The 12,973-nt window shown below is 49.4% G+C and overlaps 1 protein-coding gene across 2 annotated transcripts in view; it reads left to right on the forward strand.

The window, feature by feature from the left end:
- CLIC5 (CLIC family member 5) overlaps window positions 1-12,973 on the forward strand; it is a 168,743-nt gene that overhangs the window by 128,121 nt on the left and 27,649 nt on the right. For both annotated transcript variants that reach the window (XM_089333870.1, XM_008263000.5), the window contains exon 4: window positions 8,262-8,368. In XM_089333870.1, the coding sequence (XP_089189996.1) occupies window positions 8,262-8,368 (107 nt within the window). The remainder of the gene's footprint in view (window positions 1-8,261; window positions 8,369-12,973) is intronic.

Here is a 12,973-nt window from a genome sequence, read left to right on the forward strand (position 1 = left end):
AGTGCATGGGGAGCCGCAGATGCCTGGGGTTAGCTTTGAGGGTGCAGATTGAAAGGAGCCTCAAGAACCCAGAGCACAGGGCCCTCTTTTCAAACCGAGAGTTGAGGACCACCCCCCGGCAAAGGGCTGTCAATCTCAACAAAGCACCACTCAATCCACAGGGCCTGTGAGTGGAGCCGGTCAGTCCCTCCCAAGCAGGGAGCGTTAGGAAGGTTACCACCCTACCCACACCCCAGAGGATGCCCCTCTCTCCAGTTCACTTTGCCTGCAAGACCTTGAAGGGTGGGCCAAGGCTCCAGAACAAGAGCTGAAAAGTTGACAAAATGAAAACAAGCCAGGATAGGGAAACCCAGTGACTCACGGCCACACCAAGGGCCCGTCCGGGTCTGACCCCACAGTGAGACAGACAAAATCCCTGACTGAAAGCAGCTCCCCTTCAGGAAACAGGGACAGGGAAGAGGGGACAGCCGGAGCACTGGAAGTTCTCGTTGGTTGGATAGCTGCTATTGATGGAAAAGAGGGGTAGCAAGAAAAGCGGTGTTGGTTTGGAAAAGTTACAGAGGCTGGGCTTGTTCCTGGCAGCGTCCCAACCAGCACCATCCGAAGAAATCTGGGGAAATGACACCGCATCCTGAGTCAGGCGTGGACTTTTTCTCATAGGACGGCCACCAAAAGGGTCTAAGCCAATGAGTTAGAGACTCCGTTTTAAGAGTCACTTTAAGAGACAGAGACCTTCCATCTGCTGGTTCATTCCCCAAATGGCCACAATGGCCAGGGCTCTGCCAGGCTGGAACCAGGAGCCAGGAGTTTCTTCAGGTCTCCTACAAGGGTGTGGGGTCCCGAGGACTTGAGCCATCCTCCACTGCTTTCCCAGGCACATTAGCTGGATAGGAAGTGGAGCAGCGGGAACTTGAACCTGTGCCCATGTGGGATGCTGGCACTGGAGGCCATGATTTAACCTACTGCACCACAGTGCTGGCCCTAGATTTATTATTTGTTTATCAGCACTTATACTTTTTATGTGGCACTTAACTAATAGGACTCATTTCATCCTTACTCAAGCCCTTGGCGGTAGGGGATATCATGCTCATTTGACAGCTGAGGCCCCCACAGATTAAGGACCTAGCCCAAGGTCGCTCATCTAGTGAGTTCCTGTTAAAAAATGAAAGCTCCTGGTGAGGCTGTGACTCAACCTTAAACAATCATACAGTCTTCCTTAAAAGTACTCTTTGTCATCCTGATTAGCTCAGTTTATTTTCACATAAAGCTGCCTCCGGCACATTGGTAGCAGCTGAGCACAGACTTGAAATAAACGCATTCATGAAATCAACGGGCCAGCCCCCTGTGTAACACTCAGCTTGGCCACCGCAGGAAGCCACACACATCTCTCTGAACAGGACACCAGCCAGCTAGCCAGCCCCTGGCTGGAGGTGCCCCGAGGGGACCCAGGCTCCACCTCCCTTCCCTGAAACTCCACCTCACAGCTGGCACTGGCTTAAAACCCACTTGTGCAAAAGCAAGGCTGTGTTCAATAGCTGGACTTCAGACTTTGCCTGGGAGGCCCAGAGAAGAAAGCCCAGGGAGAAGCTAACACTTCCCTTTCTAGCAGTAATGCACTCAGGGCGACTCCTCCACCAGACCACTGGGGAACAGGAAGCTGAGGCCATGGGGGTCCACAGTCCCACGGGTCTTTTTGCCAGGCTACTGGACATTGAGGTGTGGGCCGGAGGTCTGCTCCTAGCTCTGCTGGAGATGTGCTGAGACCTCTTGCACTCATGCCTTCTGTGACCTTGGCCTCTGAAGGTGAAAGGTGACTCTGAAGGAGCCTTTCTGCTCTCAGATTCTTACACCCACTTAAACCAAGCTCCCAGGCCCCCGCCCACTTGGCAATCCAGCCACGCCTTTCGCAGGCTGTTTGTGTAACTCACGGGACTCCAATCTGCAGCCACCGTGGGGCCAAGGGGTCCCATTATCGTATGTTCCGCGTGTTTTTGAACTATCTTTCCGAGAAGGGTCATCCTCAGAGTCGCCACCATCTCAGCAGATTCTCCACGTCAGGCAGTAGACTAAGCAGTAGTGTCTTGCACAACAACCTACTTAGATCAGCAGGCTGGACCTTGTTGCACAGGTGTTGTGTAATTTGCCTGTAGCAGAGACTACGCATACTCAGTATCTATGGACTTCTCTATGTTCTCAGGCTTCTTTCCATTAGGGTGGGACCTGTGACTGGTTTCTGGCCAATGGGAAGGAAGAGGAAATGAACTTGGTTACATCTCTGGCCCTTACAAATGCTTGGCATGTTCCTTCTTCTTCCTTATTTTCCTGCTTAAGCAGCCGTGAAGGCTATGTGTTCCGAAAGCTACCAGATGGAAGAGGGCCGTTCTACCCGCTCACACCTTGCTGGAGTGAGAAATAAGCCTGTGTACTATTAAGCCACTGAGACTCTGTGGACAACTTGTTACTGCAGAATAGCACAACCTAGTGGTGTGGATTTGAACCCTAGTCTCTGACATGTAAGCCACTTTCTCAGCCACCGTGCCACCCTGTGGGAGAGATGGAAGTTGGTCTCTTCTCCCTATCCGTTCCACCCACATGGCCTGTCCTGAACCCTGCTTCCTCTGGTTCAAGTCCTTCTCTGGTCTGCAGCTCTGCAGGAGGTTTTGGGATGTACATTTCTGCCTGGCTGGTGACCCAGTGATGCAGCACTCCTCAAAGCTGTTCAAGTGCACGTCCACCATGCTGAAGCCCCCCCAAGAGGGTCCCTTACATGTCTTTATAGCCATTAGCCTCAGGCAGGTCCCCCAGTTACTTCTCAGTAAATGTTACCATATTCGTGCCACAGCCCCAGTTGACAGACCAGCTTCCCACAACAGGCTACCAGCCTGTGCTGCCTACCTCAACCTATGGGCTGAGCTGGGTGTCTTCTGAGGCCCCAAGAGCAGGACAGCCTGGCTTCCTGGTCCTGTAGGGGCAGCAAAAATGATCGTAAGTGTTCGCCAGACACAGGCCTGCCATGTGTTTCTCATCACATCGTTGTTTGTCAAAGTTGCCAGACAGCCAAGATGTTGTGGGAGCCTTTTTTTTTCTTGCTTTAGCTTTATTTTCTAAAGGAGAAAACCACATACAAATGCGCCAACATTTTTTTAAATCGCATTTGATTCCACAGAGCATTTGGTGTCAAAACGAGGAATCCAGGAGGTCTTGAGTCTTGTCTTTTTTTTTTTTTAAAGATTTACTTATTTATTTGAAAGGCAGAGTTACAGAGGTAGATGTAGAGAGAGAGAGAGAGAGAGAGAGGTCTTCCATCTGCTGGTTCAGTCCCCAAATGGCCACAACAGCCAGAACTGCGCTGATCCAAAGCCAGGAGCCTAGAAATTTTTCCAGGTCTCCCATGTGGGTGCAGGGGCCCAAGGACTTGGACCATCTTCTGCTGCTTTCCTAGGCTGTAGCAGAGAGCTGAATCAGAAGTGGAGCAGCTGGGACTCTAATCAGCACCCACATGGGATGCGGGCACTGCAGGCAACAGCTTTACTCGTTACGACACAGAGCTAGCCCCTCAAGTCTTTGCTAAATGCGACTAATGTGCCTCTGTTTCCGTGGACTGACAGAGTTGCAGCTCAATGAGGCAGTGTTGGGCTCAGGGCTAGGATGACTTTGAGACAAGCTGCCCTTGCCTTTCATCTCCAAGGAATGATCAGTTTCTATGACCTAGAATAAAGTCAGGAGATCCAGCTCTGGCCACCTCTCTGCCCATTGTAGACCCCACTGTAGGACCTTGGACAAGCCTCTCTCCACCTCAGATCCCACTTGTTTCTTCATCTCTAAAATTAAGGTGGAAAAACTTCATAGTCTGCAAGATGCCTCTCAGGCCAAGTTCTACCAGCCTAGGAGTTTCCCGAAGAGCTCTCCCAGAGCTGGCCATTGTTTAAAATAATCCTCATGTATCAATGCTGTGATAAAACTTTAGGAGGGTAAACTGATAAAGCCTTGCAACACAGCATATCATTTCATTAATTTGCAAGTGTGCATGGAGTACACCAAGGTTCAGAACCTGGGTAGAATTTGGAAGATGCTTTGAGTTCATTATTTTTTAAATTGTATAGAGGGGCCAGCGCTGTGGTGCAGTGGGTTAAAGCCCCAGCCTGCAACGCCGGCATCCCATATGGGCACAGGTTTGAGTCCCTGCTGCTCTTCTTCCAGTCCAGCTCCCTGCTATGGCCTGGGAAAGCAGTAGAAGATGGCCCAAGTCCTTGGGCCCCTGCACCCACATGGGAGGCTTGGAAGAAGCTCCTGGATCCTGGCTTCAGATCAGCTCAGCTCTGATCATTGCAATCATTTGGAAAGTGAACCAGCAAATGGAAGACCTCTCTCTCTGTTTCTACCTCTCTCTGTAACTCTGTTTTTCAAATAAGTAAAATAATTCTTTAAAAAAATTGTATAGAGATAGCTCACAACAGTGAGCAGGAAACTAGAATGTTCTTCTAGCCTTGTGGGAGGTGGAGAAACAACCAGCTCCCCTCCCACAGGCTGGCATGGTGGCTGAGAGTGCAGCTTAGGTATCAGAGACCAAGGTTCAAATCCACACCTCTAGGTTGGGCTATTCTGCAGTAGCAAATGAGCCACAAAGTATCAGTGGCTTAACAGAAGCTGGGATAATTTCTCACTCCAGCAAGGTCTGATTGGGTAGCTTTGAACACGTAGCTTTCGAGGCTCCTTTAAAAAAAAGGGAGAAGAGCAATTATGCCAAGTGTTTTTAAGGACCAGGGCTGTACCCAGTTGCATCATTTCCCCTTCCTTCCCATTGGCCAGGACCCCACCCTAACTGAGAGAAGCTGGGGATGAATAGCAGCAAACATACTGAGTGTGAGGGGTCTCCACTGCAGGAAATTATCCAGCACCTCTCAGTCCCTTAGTTCTCACAACTATAAAACAAGGACCGTCCTAACGACATTGGAGAAGTTACTGTGCAAGATACCACTACTTAATCCAGCACCTGACGTACAGCGAAAGCTCATTCAATGACGGCTGAAAGCATTGGAAAGGAAGGTCGCTGCCTCTTTTTTATCTCCCAGGAGAAGTCATATAAGGAGCACAGATAGCCTTCATCTTAGACCATGGATCTTTTGGGGATGCATTTCCCTGAATAAGCCAGACCCTTTCCAGGACCTTAGCCTTAAACAGCATAGACCAGATGAACTAGCACGCAGTTAAGGATCGGAAAACTCAGAAGCCTTAACCTGCTTCTCCCAGGAAGGGTCAGTGAAGTGAGAAAGCAGAATCAAGACGGGAGACCGACCCGGGCGGTCCTTCCACCTTTTAGCCCTTCTTAGAAAAGGAGGAGTCAACCCTCAGGGTTCCAGGAGAGTCTCCAGAATGAGCAAAGATCACCTCATCTCTCCCTTTCTCCAGTGCACCCCCCAAAGCAGGTGCAGAGCCTGGCTCCCAGTACACGTTTAAGGCATGTCGGTGACTGCCTGGGGTCCTTCTCTTCAGTGACATGGGGGCCTGTGTCAGGTCAGTGAGAAGTCAGCTGAGCCTCTAACAAATCGGAGCTATTGTAAGCAGCAGTCTTCTCAAATTTGTTGCTACTATTTTCTATCTTTAAAAAAATGTGTGTCTGTGTGTGTATGTGTGTGTGTGTGTGACTGTTTTGCTTCCCAGAGTAAAGCTTAAGTGCACATCTATGATGGGTGTGTTTGAAATAGATTTTAAAAGCAGAGTGGAAAGAAATTTCCATCATTTAGATTAGCGGTCAGCACACTTTATCTGTAGAAGGCCAGATAGTAAATATTTTTGGCTTTGTGGACTATCACAGATCCTGGTTTTGCAGTTGATACAGCTGTAGCCCATACATAAATGAATGAATGTGGCTGTGTCCTGATGCAACTTTGTGAACATTACAATTTGATTGTCATTTTTTTCACATGCCCCAAAAACGGTACTCTTCTCATTCTCTTTCCACCATTTAAAAATACGTAGCTTTTGTTAGCTTATGGGCTGTCCATCAACAGAGGTCTTAACCATAGTTTCCTGATCTCCAGGCTAGAGAAGATTGATTGTCATCAGCCCACATCTCAAGGTTAAATTTGAAGATATTCCTAGGGGTGAGACACTGTTTGCTAGAAATAGCCTGTAGCCCCCTTGTTTGCATATTTAAAATGCAGCACAAATATGGAGCTAAAATGAATGCACGTGTTAGCCCAAGTCAGGTACTCACATTTATGAGAGTCACATCTCAGAGACACACTTCTCTCAGGAACGAACTTCAGATGGAACGTTGTGCTGTACAGTGAGGTCCCCACAAGAGTCACAGCACTTAGGACACAGGATCACTCTACCCCAGCCCCCTGGGAGTACAAGGCCCTTTGATATCCATCTTGGATTGGGTGCCATGCATCCGTGTTGGGCACACCATGATAGTGAAGAAAAAGTCAGAATCCCAGAAGTTGGATCAAATGATTACCTAGAGCAAATATAGCAACCAACCCAAACAAATTGACCACTGAAAAGAATTTCCTATGCCCTTCTCTCTACATTATCAAGGAGAAACAGGAAGTACTTGGTATTAATGAATAATAATTCTATTTTAATAGCTCAGCAGATTCTATACGAGAAAGCCAAACTAGGGAGAGATGACGTAACTCCCCATTGTTCTGACAGATTACCTATCATCTTATGAAAACCTTGCCTCACAGCAGCTGAATTTCCTAATTCTCAGTTTGCCAGGAAGATGGTGTGCAGACTCTGCAGAGCGCCCCCTTCTGGTGGATGTGGACAGCTCCTCCACAGAATTCCACCCAGCCTTAAGGGCCTTGGGACTTTGAAGGTGCTGCAATTACGACGTGTGGGAATTGAGAGTAATAGTGCCAATAGAGTTGTAATGAATAAATCACAAATAGTGGTGGAGGGTTAGAACCGTGCCTGGCGCATAGCGGGTGCTGGGCATGAGTTAACTTGTACTGCTCTTAGAGCAGCAGTGTGACCCAGCGGGAAGAACACTGCTCTAGGGTCAAGGACCCAGGGTCTCATTGTCCCTCCACTATCTGTTAGCCTTGGGCCCTGAAATCCTCATGTAACTTCTCAGGTTTCCACTCACTTTCTCCGTGAAGTGAGGACACCCATGCCTTCCTGTCCGCCTGAAGGCAGAGGGCTGGACTGATGGACTGCTGAGGACTCCTCTGATGCCAGATCTCTGACATTAAACGGCCACCTGCTGTGGCCTTAAGAGTGGCCAGTCCCAGCCAATGGGCCAGTTGAAGAACAAAAAGTTGAAAGAACAACTAATCATTTTTCAATGTTTGCAAACTACTTAAGATATTAAAATAAACCAAACAACAACAAAAAAGATTTTGCTTTGTAAACATAAAGCACCCAAAGGGCTCAATTGATAATTCATCAATAATAATGAGAGCCAGGCCACCATCCTATATCTCCTCCCATGCCTGCCTCACCATGCACACCCACAATTTTAGTGAGTATGAAATAATAATTTTAATAAGAACTTTTGATGGTGCTAATAGATCAAAGCCACAACTCCCACACAAGCAAGTGGACCTCGTTCAGTCTCAAGGCCAATTGTTCTAACTCCTGCCTCCCTCTTGTATTCTTCTGACTTCAGAATGAAAGGCTATTAAAGGGGAGAAAAGGGCTGGGTCCCTGCAATCCTTTTGCTACATGTGGAAATAAGACCTGACCTATTGATAGAGCAAGGTGATTTTCACAGCATACAACTGCACACGTGTAATCACCTATGAAGAACATGTCAGATGAGGGCCAGGTTGTTATTCCCTTAGATAAAAAGTATAGAGGACTTGGTACCAAGTGCCTCGCGTCTCCTTGCTCCTAGAGTCAGCTTTGTGCAGTTATCACAGAGCTGGCAGTGGGTGGCTACTTCAGAGTAGGTAGAGCCCCTCCCTGATACAGAGGTCAGCTCAGCTGGAAGTTGGATTAGAGCCTGTTCATTGGCACATCACTTGTTGTGGTCCCTGAAGTTGTCACACCCAGAGTCTGAGTGGCATTCCATCTCCTTGCCAACAGACTGTATTACCTTGGGCAACTTTCAGTGCCACACTGGCTTCTGGTTTCCTTGATGGGTGAAAATGGGCTAAGTGTCTACTGCCCTATAAAATGAGTATGAAAACCCCAACCCATGTGTAGATCCAGCTAAGAAAGGCAGTGTTGCCCATCCTGGTGGAGACCCACTCCCCTTTAAAGGAGCTCCAAGTCTCCCTGAGTCACGGAAAGCATGTCTTCCATTCCAGGTATCCCAAACTGGCTGCGAAACACCGGGAATCCAACACAGCAGGCATCGACATCTTCTCCAAGTTCTCTGCCTACATCAAAAACACCAAGCAGCAGAACAATGCTGGTAAGTGATTGTCTTCCCCCAAGAGTTCCAGGCAATGTCTGCTCCCTGCCCAGGTCATCTTCAGTTTGCCCAGGGCTCAGCTAGAGAAGCATCTGGAACAGTGCTGCTTGTTCTTTGACCAATCCACATCTCCCACGACACAGGTAAGAGGCTGGGGATGCTGCTGTCTGGCTCATGCAGGAGGAAAGGCTGGTGGAGCCTCTTACTGAACCGGGTTGCCTGATAGCTCAGCACCACACACCTCACGGAAATGTCCCCGCTACCATCGTTTGTCCTGAAGGCATGGCCCTGCCTGTGTTCACATTGGAACACACATTTCCCACTTCCTTCTGGACCCTGCAAAATCTCTCCCCGCATCACCCAGAGGCCACTTGGCAAACACTGACAGCAAATGTCTGGCTCTGTGTATTCTCCCAGCTGCAAGTGCCAAGGGGCTGGAGAAGCTGCCTCTCCAAGCCTAGCTCAGCCTCCATTAGCTCCTCTTTTCCAACATTGAGTCTGAGCCCCTCATTCAAGCTCATGCATTCTCAGTTCCTCCTTTGCCATTGCCCTTTAAGAACAGCTAAGGCCGCTTGAACAGGGCCATCTCATGAAGACCATGTTCAGCCCGGTGAGGAAAAGGAGGGTAAGTGAGGGTCCTTGTTCTCAGCACGGAAGGGTAAGGTGGGCTCACAAGCCAGCCACCTGGCACCTTGCTCAAAGCCAAGTCAAAGAAATAGCTCATAGCTCTTTGTGAATGAACAAGCAGAGTGAGACATACCATGGACCACAACAAGGAAGTGCGTGCCAGCTACTGCAGGAATTCAGAGGAGAAAGATACCTCTCTGGACACAGGTAACCAGGAAAGGCGTCTGCGTGTGGATTAACAGAGAAGAAATGCTGGTGGGAATAGAGTTGGTGCAGAGGGAAGTCAGTAATTCTGTAGCAGTTCCTGAACCAGATTCTGGGAGCTTGAACAAAGGAAAACCATTCTCCCAGTCTTCAGTGTCAGCTGGTGCAGAAGGAAAGCTCAAATTTGCAAGTGAAATAACAAGACAAGGAGTACATGGAGGTTTAACTGAAGAGGCAGGGAGCTGATGCTGTCCAGGGGAAAGGATGGAACAGCTTCCACCCAAGGTGTTCAGAGCAGGGAGAATTTACCACAGAGTCTTGGGCAATAACTTCACAAAGGGAATTTCTCGTAGGTCGTAAGGATTAGGGGGTGCCAGAGAACTGGGACCATGGAGTGGAGGACACGGGAAGGGTGAGAAAAAGCCGGGAACAGAGCCTGCAGTGCCAGCCTGGGAGGCTTGCCCGTGGACAATGGTAGCTGTTAGAAGTGCCCGTGGAGGGAACTGTTGGGGGAGTAACCGTTTGGGGACAAGAAGAAGACAGTTGGAAAATACTTCAAATATACTCAGCTCTTGTTCCTTTGCTGCTTGCACCCTGTGTAGTGGGCTAAATAGTGTCCCCCCAAAACCCATGTCCATCTTGAATCTCGGCACATGACCTTGCTTGAAAATACAGTCTTCACAGATGGAACTAGTAAGGATCTTGAGAAAAGTTGGTGCTGGATTTAGTGTGCCCCCCAGCACCAATGATGGTGTCCTTCTAAGACGAGGGGACACACAGAGGTGCAAGGGAGAGAGGGGATGATGCTGCCATGGCCAAGGGACATGTGGTTGGCTTTGGAGACGCTGGACGAGGCAAGGAAGGGCACCTGCCGACATCTTGGTCCTGGACGCCCGTCCTCAGAACTGTAAGGGAAAACCTCACTTGTCTTCAGTCACCCAGTCTGTGGGACTTTGTTGTGTCTGCCCTGGAAAACTCTTGGGCCCCTTGGAGCAGGAAAGAGTGGTCAATGCCTTTTCCCAGCTGAGGACCCAGAGACAGCTGAGAGAGCTCTGGGGATTTGTCCTCCTGCCAGGGGTCCAAGCTGGCTCTTCAACTCCTCCAGAGTCCTTTCATCTCGGCCACAAACATCTCTCTGTGTACTTGTCCAAGCGCCCTCAGAAATATTATCTCATTTGAGCCATCCAGGTTTTTAAAATTATAATTGGCATTTACATATTATCCGCATTTTCAGTTCTCTCATCTCAAAGCCAAAGCAACACTTTCCACTGAATACTGCATATCAATTTCTTATAAACTCAATACTCTCCAATTTTCATTGTTTCCCCTTCTTCTGTTTCACCATGTTTTTCTCTGTCATGGGTTTCACCCCTGTGACTCCTTCTTCCCCTAACTCATTTGCACATTTCAAAGCCCTGGCATTTTCTGCCTCCTCAGAGAGCCTGTCTCCCAGACGTGCTGCCCCACCCCACGTGTTCCTTGGTTGTAACCATCACTTGCCCACCCTTTTCCCCTCCCCTTACTTTCCCTTCTTCCCCTTGCTACGCCTCCCAGTTGTGGTCAAAAGTTCTTAGGCTCAGCAAGGCAGAGGCCAAGGCTCCTGCAGGGTTTGCACCTCTGTGGAGATCAGCATTGTACCTGCAATGAGCTGGCTCCATGGTCGCAGCCCACACAGACCCCAAAACCACTGTCTGTGGTGTCAGAGCTCCATGGCCAGTGGCCTCCCCGGAGACCTGCAAGGGCATCCACGTGCGACCCCAGCCTCCCTGCACCATTGCCCGCTGGAACTTCAGCTCCACATGTATCTCCCCAACATCCTGCCTTCACATCGTTCCTCTTGTATTGTCAAAGGTTTTTCTCTTGAGCACAGTGCTGCCTCCCCATGAAGCCCCCAGCCCCCAGGCACACACTGGCTATGGTTGTGGCTCCTTCCTGCCCTCTCAAAAGGAGAAGAAAAAAAAAAAAACCACTGCAACATGTTTCTACAGGGTAGACCATCTCTCCCCTCCTCTCGTAGCTACAGGAACCACCATTCAAAATTGTCCTGTTGTTCCCCAGAGCCTCACAAGTTCCCATGCGTGGGAGAGCCATCCCCAGCTACAACCTAAACTGTCTGTTAGTTTATATGTTCTGCCACTCAATTATTCATTCCAAAAGCACAGACTGCATGGAGTAGCTACGAGTTTGAGTGTATTTTCCACCTTTCATCACTCTAACAATACCTAAGAGAAGCTGCTTGGGGAAGAAGGGAATTTACTTTGGCTCTCAGTTTTTGGGGTTCACAGTCCAAGACCAGGAGACCCCATTGGTTTGGCATCTGATGAAGGCAGTGGGTGGTAGCATGCATGCAGAGGGAGGGTCTCCTGGTGAGCCAGGAAGCTCAGAAAGAACAGACAAGCCCCACTTGGCTTTTATACTCAACCCTCTGGAGCTCTACCCTATGAGGATGCACCCCTCCCCCCATGACCTAAGGTCCTCCAAGTAGACTGACCTCCCAGACACCGTAACTGGGCCCCTCGTTGCTGTCATAATGGGTGATTTTCCCAACTCAGGTGAGGTCAGTCTTTGAAGGCTTCCTTTGAACACCTTCTCCTCTCCTGTTCTCTCTGAGCTCCCCTTCTGTATCCCTCTGCCACGGGGGCTTCTTTCTACCTGACAGTCATGCTTCTCTCATTCCAAAGGGCTTGATCTACTCACAGGGATGTATCCAGCAGAGCAGAGCTGGGAGGAGGCAAGAATACCAATGAAGGAAAGACCCTAACGCAGTCACAGGCACTCCAAAGCCTTCATGCTGGACACCCACAGCAGGCAACAGGTGTGGCCCTAAAATTTGCAGCAGACAATGCAAGGAACAGACCCCCAGTTAGCTACAACCTGGTTTTCCCAGAAAACCAAAAACTAACTGGGCTCCCAGAAGAATAACAAATATTCTTGATGGGAGCTGCAGGCATGGGGGAGCTGCTGTTTTCATTTTCTATATATTTTAAAAGATTTATTTATTTAGGAGAGGCAGGGTTACAGACAGAGAGAGAGGTCTTCCATCCATTGCTTCATTCTTCAAATGGCTGCAACCACTGGAGCTGGGCCAATCTGAAGCCAGGAGCCAGGAGCTTCTTCCAGATCTCCTACATGGGTGCAGGGGCCTAAGCACTTGGGCCATTTCTATTGCTTTCCCAGGCCATAAGCAGAAAGCTGGATCAGAACTGGAGCAGCCAGGACTCGAACTGGCGCCCGGAAGGGGTGCCAGCACTGCAGGGCCCTGCTGTTTTCCTTTCATTTGGCTCTTCCCTTCTGTGACTTCCTCCCAGGCCGTGCTGACTGCTGCTGCCCCCACGCCTTCCCGCTCTTCCCCCAGGCACCATGGTCCCCCTGCCTTTGGGCTGCACCCCGCCCCCTCACTCTGAACTGCACCTGCATTCTTCCTGCACCTGAGGCCCATTCTCTTCTTTTTTCTCCTACCTTCTCTCAAAGACCCATGAGACATCTTGGAGCCCCAAGCCTGTGTTACCAACTCTCGGGCCTCTCTCACAGTTTGTCCAGGATGCACATCAGGCTGCCTGGGGGGGGGGGGTCCTTCTATCATGGCTGAGGGCTCCCATGCCATGTTTGCAAAGCGCTGCCCCTTTCCACTGCCAAGTTTGCCCCGAGTTCTATTTTCTAATGGAAGACTCTGCCATGTTCTAACCTACTCCTCCCCCAAATACTTGTCCTAATAAAGTGTTTCCAACTTCCTAAATAAACTCCTAAAAGTTTTCCTTGGTGCCTGTGACACGA

This window comes from Oryctolagus cuniculus, chromosome 5 (genome assembly GCF_051225735.1).
Source record: "Oryctolagus cuniculus isolate XC-2025 breed Fujian yellow rabbit chromosome 5, ASM5122573v1, whole genome shotgun sequence".
Lineage (NCBI taxonomy): Eukaryota > Metazoa > Chordata > Mammalia > Lagomorpha > Leporidae > Oryctolagus > Oryctolagus cuniculus.